We start from the raw sequence: 14,306 nt of genomic DNA, 5'->3' as shown, positions 1-14,306 counted from the left end.
GGAGGAGCGTGTATGTCAGCTGTGCAGAAGGCCATGCAGCTCAAGCAGGAACTGGAATCAGCTGAGTCTGAGTTTGCCTGTCAGCTAGAGTCGGAGAGGGCAGTGTATGAAGAACAGATGAACTGTCTCAAGTACGAGATCCACAGTCTGAAGACAGATTATTCCACTACAAGGGTAAGGTCAATGATGGTTTTCTTAATCTGGTAATTTACTTTCAAATGAATGACCGTAGTTCAACATCAGGCTGACACTCTGACATCATATGGTTTGGCCATAGATACGATTCAACATCATCTGACATCATCTATCCATGGCTAACTAAGAGGCCACTGTGATATTGCTGGAATATTGCTAAAAGTGGCTTAAGACTAGACTCGCTAACTAAAAAGGTGAGGGCTGTGATTGCATTCTTAAATCTGTATATGAATTCCCTTTCAAATGAATTACTGATTGTTATGGTTTTGATATATCTGTGACAAGAAAAATCGATTGCGCTATTCAACGTCAAACTGACTCTAAGATCATTGGTTTGCTTGATGTTGCAGGATTCTCTCAAACAGAGCACATCGGAAACTGTTTCCCGCTATGAAGCAGAGATGATGAGCCTCAAGCAGCAGGTATGTGGAACCTAATTAAACAAAAACCTGAATAGCTAAGAATATATATTTTCTCAAAGCATTTTCAGGTTCAAGCAGTATAATGTGTCTGACCAATTCTGCGGTTGCTGTTGCAGCTGGCAGCTGTGGAGGAGGAGAAGGAGATGGTGGACAAGGAGAAGGAGGCACTGATGGCGCATCATGAGCGAGAGCTGTCCTCAGCCCGGCGCCACACTGACGCCGATGTCCGAGCTCTCAGGATGGAGAAGGACAGCCTGCAGACCCAGGTGGAGATACTCCAGCAGAAGAAGGTGAGGATGAGGGGAGAGTGATGCTATTATTTCAGATCAGTAGAGGTGACGGATAGTCCTGCAAGGTTCATAATGATATTCTGGCTTTGTTTGCTAAACTACTTGGCATGCTGTTTATCTAAACCACAAATTCAGGTATTGCTCACTTGTGAAGATCTTGGTGCTATAAACATACCTGATATGGTGACTTATCCAGCTAAACAAGGTCCCAGTCACCTCACTCATTAAAGTTGACCTACCTGAAAGTCAATGTGTGACCTAGTTGTAGGTGTATTGACAATATGTAGTGTTAATCATGTTGTGAACAATTTGTTTAGCTCTTGATTATTATTTTGTTAAAACTTAAAAAACTATCTTACCATACTTTACATGGAATAATAACATGAAGTCTGTATCTGTAGGGGCGGTGGTGTAGCCTAGTGGTTAAGGCGTTTGCTCGTCACACTGAAGACCCAGGTTCGATTCCCCACATGGCCACAGTGTGTGAAGCCCATTTCTTGTGTCCCCCACCATGATATTGCTGGAATATTGCTAAAAGTGTCGTAAAATCTCACTCACTCTCTCACTACGTCAAGAAATGGTCCCACATTCCACTTGTTTGTCTTCCTTTGCTAAAAATGGCATAAGACCCAACTCACTCACTGTATCTGTAACTTATTTTGTATGTCTGTGTATATCCTGTATGTATTTTTCCTTCTAGGAACTAACGGCAAGTAAGATGTCGGACCTGGCCCAGGAAATAAGCAAATATGCCAGTCGATGTCAGCACTTTGAGAGTCAGTGTCATGAGATGGACCATCGTCTGTCGGAGCTGACCGAACGCGAGCATAACCTGAAGACTGACAATGAGAAGCACCGCAGCCAGAAGGCAAAGATCGAGGAGAAGTGCAAGGAGTTGGTACAGAAGCTGCAGAATCAAATGGAACGTGAGCAGAAGATGGTGCGGGACCACAAGCATGAGATCACAGTGGCATCCGAGCTGAACGCCAAGCTCCAGAAACAAGCTGAGAAGTATAAGACTCAGATCATGGACCTGCAAAAGTCTTCTCATAGTGTGAGTTGCCTTGAATTTAAAAAGTTAAATACTGGGTTGGTGACTGTTATTGCACTCAAAGAATGGACAGCTGCTTATATCAGTCATGTTTGTTTGGTACAGACATGCTTATATTATAATGCCACATTATAGCTTGAATATTGCTGGGTTTGGCACTGAACAATGAACAAACAGATTAAGATGTTTAGGTTCTGCTGATGTTAGTACTGATATAAGCAACTACTTTTTAGACGCATTAATTAGGTATCTGAGCAAGTTGTTCATTACTATTGATTCCTGTAGTTTCTTCACATTTCCCTTATGATCCTGTCCAAGTATGACATCACAAACCAGGTACATTATGTTGTAGTAACATGATGTTCTGTGTCTGTTGTAGTCCAATGACGAGCATCAGAGGCTGGTGGAACAGGTGCGCCAGTACCAAGACAAATACAGCAAGTACAAGGAGAGCATGGAGACCATGACCAAGGCTCTGGAGACACAGCGACACACGGCCGAGAAACACAGACAGCGATCTGAGAAACTGGACGCAGACATGTGTAAGATGAGGGAGGAGAATGCACAGGCCAAGTCACTGGGTGAGTCATGCACTGTGATGGAGTGCTCAGGGCATTGAAGTATGCTCGGGCCAGGGCTGTTCCATGAAGCATCCATAGTTCTATGTCTGTTGTAAGTCCCTTTGTGCTGAAGTATTCTTAGTCATCTTAGGCATCTTAGTTCTAAGATCATTTTGTGGAACAGGGTCCTGGCTGGGTAACAGGTTTTTAACCTTGGTTGTTCGTTGGCATTTATGACATGCTGTGAATATTGTTTCACTTGCTGAATGGGGGACTATGTATTCAGTGGCGTCCGTCCACGTCCGTCCTATTTCTTGTTAACGCAATATCTCATGAACTGTTGTACCCAATGTCTTCAAATTTGGTGACAGCCTACATTGGGGGATTACACAGACACCAGTCGACTTGGGTGACCTTGACCTTATTTTCAAGGTCACCACGACACTTTGACCACTTTTCAAACTGTTGTTAACGTGATATCTCATGAACTGTTGTACCCAATGTCTTCAATTATGTCGACAGCCTACATTGGGGGATTATGCAGACACATGTGATTTCAGGCATCTTGTATGTGAGCAAAAAATAAAAAGTAGTAAATATGTTATGAATATTCCATTCTTTAGCGGCGGGGGACATTGCCATATTAGTGGCAAACACTTGTTGAAGTTGATTGTTGTTAAATTAATTCATTGCTGTGCAGTGAGCAAATCAACTATTGGGGGCCACTTGATGAGTTAGGTCATGATTGGTTTTTATCATCAAAGTTATTTAGTTTGTAGAGAAACACCACCCATCCACCTGAAAAATGGGTTTAGTCAATGTTTCGTGTGTGGTCTAATCAAGAGGTTCTTGCAGCGTCCAAAGTCCGTACCCTGGAGAACCAGCTGGAGTTTGCTGACCGCCAAGTTCGAGAGTATAGACATCAGCTGGATCAGGCAGGCACGGCTCTCCTGGGGGATACCAACGCCTTCCAGAGACACATGGAGCTCAGCGCCAACGACAGTCTCAACATTGACATCGGCAGCCACAGTGGTGGTGATACAGGTGAGACAAGTTGTTGATCTGCTAAACTGGCATTGTCTTTTCAAAATGGTATAGCATATACTTGAGTGTTTGATGGAGGAGTTCTGAATGTTGCTGATGGAGGAGTATGCAATGTTGCTGATGGAGTAGTGTTCAATGTTGCTGATGGAGTAATGTTGCTGAAGGAGTGTTGAATGTTGTTGCTGAAGGAGGAGTGTGTTGAATGTTGCTGCTTGAGTTGTTGAATGTTGTGTTGAATGTTGCTGAATGGAGTAGTGTTGAATGTTGCTGCTTGAATGTTCTGATGGAGTAGTGTTGCTGATGGAGGAGTGTGAATGTTGCTGATGGAGTAGTGTTGAATGTTGCTGATGGAGTGTGTTGCTGATGAGTAGTGTTGAATGTTGCTGATTGAATGTTGCTGATGGAGTAGTGCTGAATGTTGCTGAGGAGGGAGCCTGGATGACTCGCTGATGGAGTAGTGTTGAATGTTGCTGATCAAGTAGTGTTGAATGTTGCTGATGGAGTAGTGTTGAATGTTGCCATAGGAGTCACTGATGATAGAATGTTGCTGATGGAGGAGGGGGTCAAGCCCCTGATGGAGTTGTCACCATCTCTCAGTTGCTGATGGTAACAACTGATGGAGTAGTGCTGAATTTGTAATCCTGGATGACTCGCTGGGCTCAAGTAATACCTTCGCTCCAGTTCCCATAGCTCACTGGATAGGAAGCCCCTTGTCACCATCTCCCAATCCAGGTAACAACAGCTTGGAATCAGCGTCTTAATATCATGCTGTAATAGCCTGTGTTTGTTGTGATTATTATAGTAGTTAAAGACAGGATGATGGAATAGATATTAAAGGTTTTAGATTGAGCTGATAATTGACCACTAGATAAAGACCAGGTACATGCTGAATGTATCAATCATGTCAAGTTAATGTCGTTTCAATACTGACTACCTGCACACTGCCAATGGTAAATGATTTTCTATTCATGCATGCTGCGCAGTTTGTCCCATACTGACTTGGCATGTTCCTCTCCTCTAGCCTCGTAGCTCCTCAAACTCCTCATCTGGCCTCACTCCGAGCTGCTCCTCCCTGTCTCTCCGCTCCAGCAACAGCCGAGCATCCCTCCGCAGCATCTCCAGCGACAGACTCAACTCCACTGGCACAGCGTTTGGACTGCCCTGTAAGTACATTGTGGACCTTCACCTGGGTACTTTTTTGTCATGAGATTGATTTATATATACTACCCATCAAAAGTTTAGACTCACTAGTGTAAATGTAGCCACTTACTTGTCCACTGTTCTAAACTAGCTTTTTGCAAAATATTCCATACTGTTTAAAGGTACTGTTTAGTTATGAACTGGTGTATTGTAAAACATATTCGTAACATTGAAAAGATTATTGTCATGAGTTCAGTAAATGATTAAAATCTGTGAAAATTGGCGAATTCTTAACAAAACTTTACACCAAAACGCATCTGTTCACATGCACGACATTTGCTCATGCCTTTCGCAATTTGAAGCATCATCCTTGTGCAATTCATCTGCATAAGGTTTTCAGTTGGTTTCCCCAAGTTGGTGGAGAAATTCATCTTCGATGTAACCACATACATATACATAACATATAGTGAGTGCTTTCAGTGAGTCTAAACTTTTGATGGGTAGTATATATTAACAGCTCTGCTCCAGAACGAACTCTGTTTTGCCATGCCTGCTTTGCAATCTGTATCTCAAAACAGTACTATGACTTTGGCTTTGATACAAATGGATAAAGATCATAACACTTCTCTTCCTGTCTTCTACTCGAAGTTAACAACCACTGAATATGTTTGCATTAACTTACATAATTTGATAGTATACAAAATGTCTTGATAAAGAGGTATTCTGTAAACTTTAAGTGGGGACTGGAAAGTTGTTCTCGTGTGAGGACGAACCTCCGCTGGACTTTGAGTGGAACCGCCTGAGTGAGCTGAAGAGACGGAATACACTGTGTTTACCTCACATGAAGTCGTCCTACCCGGTCGAGACCCAGTCATGTGAAAACAAGAAGTTTGAAGATGATGGCTTCAAGCGTGTGTCCGATGCTTCCTTTCTCTCAAAGAAGAGGAAGCCCAACACAATGGACGTAGATGACGGTCCATCAAAAACCTTACCTGAAGACCACAGAAAACATGTGAGTCACCTGCAGCTTCTTGATTACACAGTTACAGATTAGCTTCCTTTGTTGTAGCTTCTGATGTTGATGTGTGTAATAGTTCTTGGAACTGGAGATCCAGGAGACACCTTTCTGGCTTGAAGTCCCAAGACGAAAATACGTTTTAAGTGTTTACATTCAGCTGTGATAACACTGCAGTTAAAGTTGACATGGTACCAGGTATTAACCTGTTTTCCTTATCATTTGCTCCTCTTACTGTGTGGGGGGTAGCCTAGTGGGTACGGCTTTGGATTGTCTCGCCGAGGATCCGGTTGATTCCACATATGGTTAAAATGTGTGGACACCATTTCTGGTATCTCCATGCTTTGATATGGCTGGAGTATTGCTAGAACAATGTAAAATCCTACCCTCTCATTCACTCCAACTCAGCTAAATAGGATTTATAATCATAAGCAAGCCCTAGTTGGGTAATGTTTGTATCACTGACCAGTGCCCTCAGGTAATTGTGTGAGTAGGTAAATGTGTGGGTCTGGTTCCAGGCTCGGTATGGCACTGTGTATCAGCGTCCTGGTCCACCAACACCGGCCAATGGTCACTCCATGACACGGCGGAGCTCCGGACGTCTCAACCAGAGTCCAAAGACACCGGTCAGCACCCGGAGGAAGTCGAGGTCTAACTCTCGTACACCACGAGGCACTCTCAGACGCACTCCAAAGGGAGTGTCACCACGAACTGCACACTCACCTCGGTGGGATAGTGAAAATAAAGCTCCGGCTAAACTGGTAGGCAGACAAAGAGTTGCAGGGTTATGGATAAAAGATATTCACAATGATACTCTCTAAACATTTCGGCAGAATATAACTATATTTTTACGTCAAACATAAAATTAATATTAATTAATATCATTTCATGTAAATTCTTCAGACAAGTTTGCTATGTCAAATTGTAATTATGTGTCACACCAGAAACTTTTCCTCATAGTACTGAGATTTCATTTGTGGGCCCTAAGATCTTTGAAGGATGAAGTCATATTGTTTGTCAAAGTAGAGATATTTTGACTATGTCAACATTGCAAAGGACCACAACTTTGAGTGGCCTCGACACACTTCCAAGTCTTAATGACATCATCATGTTGTTCATGTAGTCATCGACTGTTAAACTACGAAACAATCCTGTCAAATGATGGATGTCATTAATAGCCTCTTTGTGTATCATTTACAGACTACTGTCAAATAGCTATCTTTAGTCAAAGGTGTGGTTCTTAGAAAATGTTCAATAGTACAATAATAATGTGCTGGAATTCTGACTGAACCCCAAATGATGTGTTTTGTTTGCTGAAAAGATGATCCTTTTGTTTGCAGTCTGACCGACGAGAGAGTATCCTTTAGCATCGGCTTCTCCCCTGTACACAACCAGGGGATGAGTCGCGGCATGAAGCGCCAGACGGGCTTCATTCAGAAGCAGCCAGAGGAGAAGAAGAGCCAGGTGAGTAAGCTGATCCACATGTTCGAGGGTCACCGGAAAACCCTCATTAAAACACCCATCAAGAAGGTCTCCATGTTCATGGTCAAACTGAAGACGCCGAGGAAACTGTTCCCTCACAACAAAGTCAGAAACGATAATGCTTACTGAATACCATCGTATCATTTTGTTTCAGTATCTTAAACAGTCACCATCCACAAAACATTCCTAGCGTTTCAATCCATCATAACTCTGGCTTGTGAATCACGTAGTGCTACCAATGATTTGTCAATCTGGTCCCAGGAATGGCAATTCCACACACATCTGCTTCTTTAGAGGGAGACTTGGTCCTTATGTTAGAGGACATGTTTATACCCAGTTTCACCAGTTTTGTGAATAGTTATTGTCTTTGTAACATGATGAAATAAAACAGAAAAGGAAAAAAAAGTTTGTGGGAAAAAAAAGATTTTGTTTTATAGTGTTTTGGTTATGTTGGCATGTGTTAATAATGATATAGTGCTATATTTGCTGTTTGTTGGAAGACATGTCTGTCAGCTTCATTTATATGGTCAACATATATATATATATATTGAAATATAACAAAATTCATAATCCAGATCCCATAAGTCATTATTTTCATGATTATTATTTTGTCAGATGAAGATAAGATACTTACTTTAATTTGGGACAGGTGTTGAGCTCACCACATGTCCTCCATGATGTCTGTTTATTGGATGTGTGTGATGCCTAGACTGAACCTACTAGGGGGTTCTCATCTCATTTCTCAATTCTGTGCTTGTAGCCTAGGCGACACAAAAACCATCGGTAGTATTTCTTGTATTCTTTTAATTGTTTGTGGTTGTCTGGCATGTGCACAGTGTTTGATGGTGTTGGCAGTTTAGGGAGGGATCTGGCAGTGATCTCTGGGGTTGGGGTGGGTGTTTTGGGGCAGGGCAGTTTTGTAGGTTGTGGACTGATCTGTATGGGTGAGGTACAGTTTACTTGGTTCCGGAGGGAAGTGCTGTAAGAGCAGTTTAGGGGCATCACTGTGACCTTTTGTTGGGCAGGGCAGGGCAGGGCAGGGTTTGATTTAGCAGTTTTGGGGGTATGTCAGTGACCTTCTGTTGGATGGTTCATGGCAGTGTGGGTGGGCATCATATTGCTGTAAACCTCGTTGCATCCTCTTATAACGTGTGGCACAGTGTGTATCCAGTCATGCATGTGTTCAAGAGAAATACGCACTCCTAACTCATCACAGTTGGTGAAAGATTGCACTGTTTACATGTTTCATCATTCTCTTCCCACAGAGGTTACTCCTGTCATATCTTCCTACATAACCTCTGTTCTAATACGGCCATATTTCCCGGTCCTCGTAAAATCCCCTAGCGGCAAAAGATCGCAACACGAATTATCTCCCTTCTTTCTATCCAATCAGAACACGTGTTACATCGACTTAGATTCAATTTGACTAACACAAGCAAATGCGGGGGCCACAAATATCCCCCATCTGCCGGGGAATTGTGTTGATGTTACACACAAGACGTTTAATGGCTAGCTTGTCCATTGTCAACGAGGGCGATGGAGACGCCATTGATACGCCATTACATGACTGAGTTCTGTCTAGAAGAAACGTTTGCGCATCGCGCTCGGGAAGAGGTTCTAGTTTTCCCGAAGCATACGGAAATTACCGAGGCCTTGCGAATGATCACTTTTGAAACAACGTCGCTGATTGCACAACTAAATCGGCTTGTCTCCAATCACGAGCCTTGAACGCTGACACCAAGAAAGGGTCGTATTAGAACAGAGGTTATGTAGGAAGATATGACAGGAGTAACCTCTGTGGGAAGAGAATGATGTTTCACTTCTTTTTTACAACACTTGTCATCCAACTTCGTCCATTCCACTGTAACATGTTAAATACTCAGTAGGAGCTAGGTCCCCAGTACCTAATGATTCCCAAAAGAGCTAACTCTAATGGTGATAGGTGGCAAGACCCTGTGATCAACTGAGTACCCTTAAAATGGGACATTTTGAAATCAACAAATATGGTGCCAAGCCAAGGTTGAAATGTTTGCTGTCACCCATGACAATGATGGAATATAGCTGTCCATGAAGTAAACCAAACAACAGGAACTTGGTCCTTGTATCCAAACATCAGGCACGCTGAAACCACATTTCTTGTTAGGTAGCTTTTTTGTATATCTGAATGTACTGAAAATCAGGACTTCATTTTAAACAGTATTCCAGAAGTCTAGTTAGACAGTTTTAATCTGGTGATACCTACTGAATTATAAAACAGAATTCTTATGTCTTAACTTTTGTAGAAATATATATGTGTGATCCTTTTCATGACATTTTACCGATTTTTGCCTTTATTGTTTCAGGTGACAAGAAAACCGTTGGGCACGAGAAACTTCCTTCAGACTGGCATATAATTGTAAAAATATTTCATGCAATTGTTGAAATGTCTCTGAAAGTATAGTGCTTTATTTTATTAACATATTTTACAATAAACCTTTTAAAATGTTTTATGCTGTATAAATTATGACATTTTGTTATGTTTTGGCAAAACATGATATAAGGGCATTTATGTAACGGAGGATATTTAAATGTTGTACAGGTATGTTTTAGTGTGTTTTAGATTGACACATTTCCTTGTATATATAATGTACATTCCGCATATAAACCGTACACCTCGGCTACAGGCACCTGCTTCAACAAATCAATTTTCAATCATGAATACAATTCTGTACTGAGAACATGAATATATAGCTGGTAGGTTACTCATCTCTGTGCAATACTAACACAATGTTTGTCATGTTCAATTGTGATGTTCAAAAGAGGAATATTATATGACCATTATCAGATAAATTTTTATTTTTGATTTTGTTGCAATATATAATATGTAGTTCTATTTTTAATATTAAGAATGTCAACTTACTTGTTTAGATAAGAAAATGTAATGAAATAGTTCTAATTGTGTTTCAAAACTGAAGTCAAAGAATAGTTCAGATATTGCAAGGCAGGATGTTGTATGAAAAGATATATATGATAATCAAATTTGGTTGTGAATGTAATAGTGAACTAGTGAAGTCTAGTCAATGTCCTGTCTTCTGTCCTATTGTTAGTACTAGTGGATCTGTTTTCTCTCACCTTTGTCTATCACCTGAGTGTTCATTCCAGACAACATGGAGATTCATGTAGTGCAGCTTAACCATCTGTAAAAACTTGTACAAAATGTATAAAATGTCATATCACTATAGTCTGGTGTATTGTAGTCTTTGATCTTATGAACCTGTGAAGATCCGGGTTAGAGTTGATCTTCAGTTTCCCATGCTTGCCGTAAGACTGACTGACTGACTGAGTTTGGTTTTACGCCGCTTTTAGCAATATTCCAGCAACATCACGGCGGGGGACACCAGAATTGGGCTTCACACATTTTACCCATGTGGGGATTCGAACCTGGGTCATCGGCGTGACGAGTCAACGCTTTAACCACTAGGCTACCCCACCACCCTGCTTGCCGTAAGAAGCGACTAACAAGATCGGGTGGTCAGGCTCGCCGACTTGGTTGACATATGTCATCAGTTTCCAATCAGTAGATTGATGTTCATGCTGTTCCTCACTGGATTGTCTGGTCCAGACTCGATTATTACAGACTGCCCCCATATAGCTGGAATATTGCTGTGTGTGTTGTAAAACTAAACTCACTCACTCACTCTGATATTAGGACTGTATTGGACTGCAACTTGCATCTTTGACAAGATACAGTTGAATCTTTGTATGGTGCAACTGGAATAAGAATTTCAAGACACCCCAGCAACCGGTGCTAGTTGTTGGAAGTCACTGTTGTTTAATGTCACACTCGGAACTATTCCAGCCATGATGGCAGACTGTAAACAATCAAGTTTGGACCAGACAGTCTAGTGATTAAACTCATGAGCACCGATCTTGGCAATGTGGATATGTGGCAGACATCATCTGAGTCAGTGAGCCTGACCACCCAATCCCGTCACAAGCATGGGTTACTGAAGACCAGTTCTGACCCTATCTCCGGAGAGCGGAAGGTCGCGGGTTCGATCCCCGACCGCGTCATACCAAAAGACGTTAAAATATGGTACTTGTTTGCCCCTGTCTGGCGCTCGGCATTAATGGGTACAATAAGGACTGGTCGGCTCGGAGTCAGTATAATGTGTCTGAGAGGGGTATTCATGCTTCACTGCGGCATGGTATCTCAGTGGGCTAGCACTACAAAACCAGCTTAAGCTTAACCAGCATGCACGTTGTCATATGAGCGAAATATTCTCAAGCACGACGTTAATCCAATTTCACCTCACCTCACCTCTGACCCTATCTTCCTGGGTTATGAGGTGACTAGATGTTCAGACTTGACTTGGTTGAATACATACCATCTTGTCTCAGTGATACCTTTCTACCTTACCAAGGGGGCCAGTCAATGTGGCATTCCCCATGTCGACATAAGGTGTATCCTTTCACTCGGCAGGTTTCTATTCAGTGATTGTGGGTTCTAGTGTAGGATAACTCTTCAATATTTGTCAGCACGACATCCATGATACTGGGTTTCCCACACATCAACCTGGTGTACTGTTATATTCAATCTTTTATTCCGGTACTGAAAAGGCCTCAGGCCTATGGTACACATACTGTTATATAACCGATAAACACTTCCTAGCAGTGTTAAAACCGTCTTATCACACCCAATTAGTGGACGTGTAAGCAAATACTCCATATGGAGTGACCATTGCAGAAGGTGACCAACTATAATTTAGTTTGATTGGCATTATAGAATTTGGTTTGTAAATGTAATAACAGATTAATAGTATACATCGAAAAAGCCCTGTGCAGTAAACTGGAAGTTATGTATGCTTTGTTATGTTCTTTTATTGTCAAAATCAAAATATAGGGAAATTTTACTTTTACTCAGTGATTACAGAATCAATGTTTTAAGTTATTAACACCTTGAAATATTAATAGCATATCAGAGTGCAAGAAAACTTAAACATATAGATGGAAACAGCACAATCTGGCCTAATTGTGTACAGGTACAGACTCATAAAAAATAAATCAAATTCAAAGCAACATTCATTGAAATGTCTTCCTGTTTAAAATGTACTTTTTTAATGTGTGTGTGGATGCAAAGAACATTTCTGAATGCCACTCTATGTGCATGAGAAGGCTTTTGTCAATTGGGCTTGGAAGTTGAATTCTAGCAGAACAATATGTTTTGGCAAGTTGTGGTCAGAAAGAAAGGTTAATGAAAGAGGCAACCTGAAATCACTTGGGTGAAATGTAATTTGAACATTGTTATTAATAAATCAATAATCATAGGTAATTCAACACACCGGCTACCATGTGTTGTAATGGTGATGTCTGTTCTAAGTCAAGTAATGCAATGTCACTGAAGTCAAACAAAAGTTAATATGAAATGAAAATAGTACACACCGAATTGATGGAGCGTTTAATTGACCTTGGTGACCTTTTTAAAAGTAGGATCAGAATAATTTGAACATACGGAAGTTAACTGCTTCCTGTTCGCAGCTGAACTGTTCAACTGTCGGCATGTTGGCATGCATGGTGACCAGGAACTGACCAAATAAGGTTGTGAGTTGGGTTTACTAGCACTTTTACAGAACCACAGGAAACAGCAGGGGAGGCAACTCCAAAGTGATAGAGATCTGACCTATTTTGTGAGTGAGTGAGTTTAGTTTTTCGCCGCTTTTAGCAATATTACGGCGGGGGTCACCAGAAATGGACTTCACACATTGTACCCATGTGGGGAATCGAACCCGGGTCTTCAGTGTGACGAGCGAACGCTTTAACACCGGGCTACCCCACCGCCCCTGACCTATTTAGTTAAACCCACAAGCATGGGTATGGAGCTGACAATAAACCTAGAGAAATAATCAGGGAACTGGGAACAATCTTAGGTTTCTGGCGTGACACAGAGGATCAATTCTGCACAGCAGCACCCTCGACATCTGGGCCACCCAAACACAGGCAGTACAAATCCACTTTCTCTCTCATGTGCAGATCCACACTGCTACAAGGTTTTGTGCAATTCAACAATGGAGTCATGTTTTCACATCAAAAGATCCCTTACAAATCTGTGATTACGTCAAGTAAAGAAATTAGTTGGGTTTGGATTAATTGTTGTGCAAGCAATATTATTTTCACAAACAAAATCTATGAAGACAATGATTTTCTTTTTTCGAGGATGCCAGTGAATAAACACTGTCATTCAATTGCAACCAAAGATAACACTGTCTACTTGTTAGCAAAGACAAGAGCCCAGTATACTGAATGTGGTGCCTTGGCACAGGCACAGGGTTCGAATCACTGTTTGGCCAATAATTTTAAAAAAATAAAAATCTAGATTTTTGCAACCATATTGTTTTTATATGTTATGAGTAACTTATATTTCAAATTTGAACGAAATCGGTGAAGAAATTCTCCCACTACACTCATTACATAAACTACACAAGGGGTGACACTCGCGATGCTAAGAGCCTGATCGAAAACCGGACAGCCCGACTATTTTAACGTGCGTTCACTATTTTAAAGTGTTCCAGAAATTTTGATAAGTTTGTTTCACCTTAAGGTGAGGTGAGGTGAGATTGGGTTTTAACGTCGTGCTTGAGAATATTTCGCTCATATAACGACGTGCATGCGTGTGTATGTGTGTGTGCGGCTGCTTGTACTAGCTCAGACTTAAGCTGGTTTTATAGTGCTAGCTCACTGAGATACCATGCCGCAGTGAAGCATGAATACCCCACTCAGACAAATGTAAATGATTGTTTTATTAATTTTGAGACCATCCACAGGGTTTATCCAGGAACAAATAGGAACAAATATAATTGGGTAAGGAAAACTATTTGATAGATGAAAAGATATCTTGATATCCACTATCATTCCCTGGTAAGGGGTTAGAAGGTTGGAGGGCAGTAGTTTTTATATTAGTACCAACAAAAGTATTTTTAAGATTGGATAAAGCTCAGAATATTTTTTTGTTTGTTTCCAGATTCACCAAGTCAGGTATGAGCACGTCACTAATGGGGTATTACAGGACTGACTAAGAAGTTTAGAGAGATTTATGAGATTTAGAATTGATATTTAATGGTTTCATTGTTG

The 14,306-nt window shown here is 41.3% G+C and overlaps 2 protein-coding genes across 2 annotated transcripts; both read left to right on the top strand.

Moving 5' to 3' along the window:
• The first annotated feature begins 12 nt into the window (after nt 1–12).
• On the top strand, nt 13–4,712 carry LOC124268166 (cytotardin-like). Its single transcript, XM_046703224.1, has 9 exons — nt 13–174; nt 546–617; nt 734–907; nt 1,608–1,961; nt 2,338–2,539; nt 3,374–3,562; nt 3,989–4,008; nt 4,204–4,294; nt 4,584–4,712. The coding sequence occupies exons 1-9, from the start codon at nt 13–15 to the stop codon at nt 4,589–4,591; spliced, it is 1,272 nt and encodes a 423-aa protein (XP_046559180.1). The 3' UTR covers nt 4,592–4,712.
• On the top strand, nt 4,596–7,984 carry LOC124268259. The gene is made up of 5 exons (XM_046703303.1): nt 4,596–4,725; nt 5,440–5,714; nt 6,236–6,478; nt 7,058–7,181; nt 7,960–7,984. Exons 2-4 carry the CDS (start codon nt 5,544–5,546, stop codon nt 7,082–7,084), a joined length of 441 nt encoding a protein of 146 aa, XP_046559259.1. The 5' UTR covers nt 4,596–4,725; nt 5,440–5,543; the 3' UTR covers nt 7,085–7,181; nt 7,960–7,984.
• Nucleotides 7,985–14,306: the final 6,322 nt, after the last annotated feature.

Source organism: Haliotis rubra, unplaced genomic scaffold (assembly GCF_003918875.1).
Source record: "Haliotis rubra isolate DU_JTF1 unplaced genomic scaffold, ASM391887v1 Scf1, whole genome shotgun sequence".
Classification (NCBI taxonomy): Eukaryota; Metazoa; Mollusca; class Gastropoda; order Lepetellida; family Haliotidae; genus Haliotis; species Haliotis rubra.
This window is presented reverse-complemented; position numbering and strand designations above follow the sequence as displayed.

What these genes read in the sequence shown, in the direction of transcription:
- LOC124268166 (XM_046703224.1), top strand. Translation starts at nt 13, where the DNA reads ATGTCAGCTGTGCAGAAGGCCATGCAGCTCAAGCAGGAACTGGAATCA. An exon ending in TGATGAGCCTCAAGCAGCAG is followed by an intron (nt 618 to 733) that starts GTATGTGGAACC and finishes TTGCTGTTGCAG; the next exon opens with CTGGCAGCTGTGGAGGAGGA. An exon ending in AGATACTCCAGCAGAAGAAG is followed by an intron (nt 908 to 1,607) that starts GTGAGGATGAGG and finishes TTTTCCTTCTAG; the next exon opens with GAACTAACGGCAAGTAAGAT.
- LOC124268259 (XM_046703303.1), top strand. Translation starts at nt 5,544, where the DNA reads ATGAAGTCGTCCTACCCGGTCGAGACCCAGTCATGTGAAAACAAGAAG. An exon ending in CTGAAGACCACAGAAAACAT is followed by an intron (nt 5,715 to 6,235) that starts GTGAGTCACCTG and finishes GTCTGGTTCCAG; the next exon opens with GCTCGGTATGGCACTGTGTA. An exon ending in ATAAAGCTCCGGCTAAACTG is followed by an intron (nt 6,479 to 7,057) that starts GTAGGCAGACAA and finishes TTTTGTTTGCAG; the next exon opens with TCTGACCGACGAGAGAGTAT.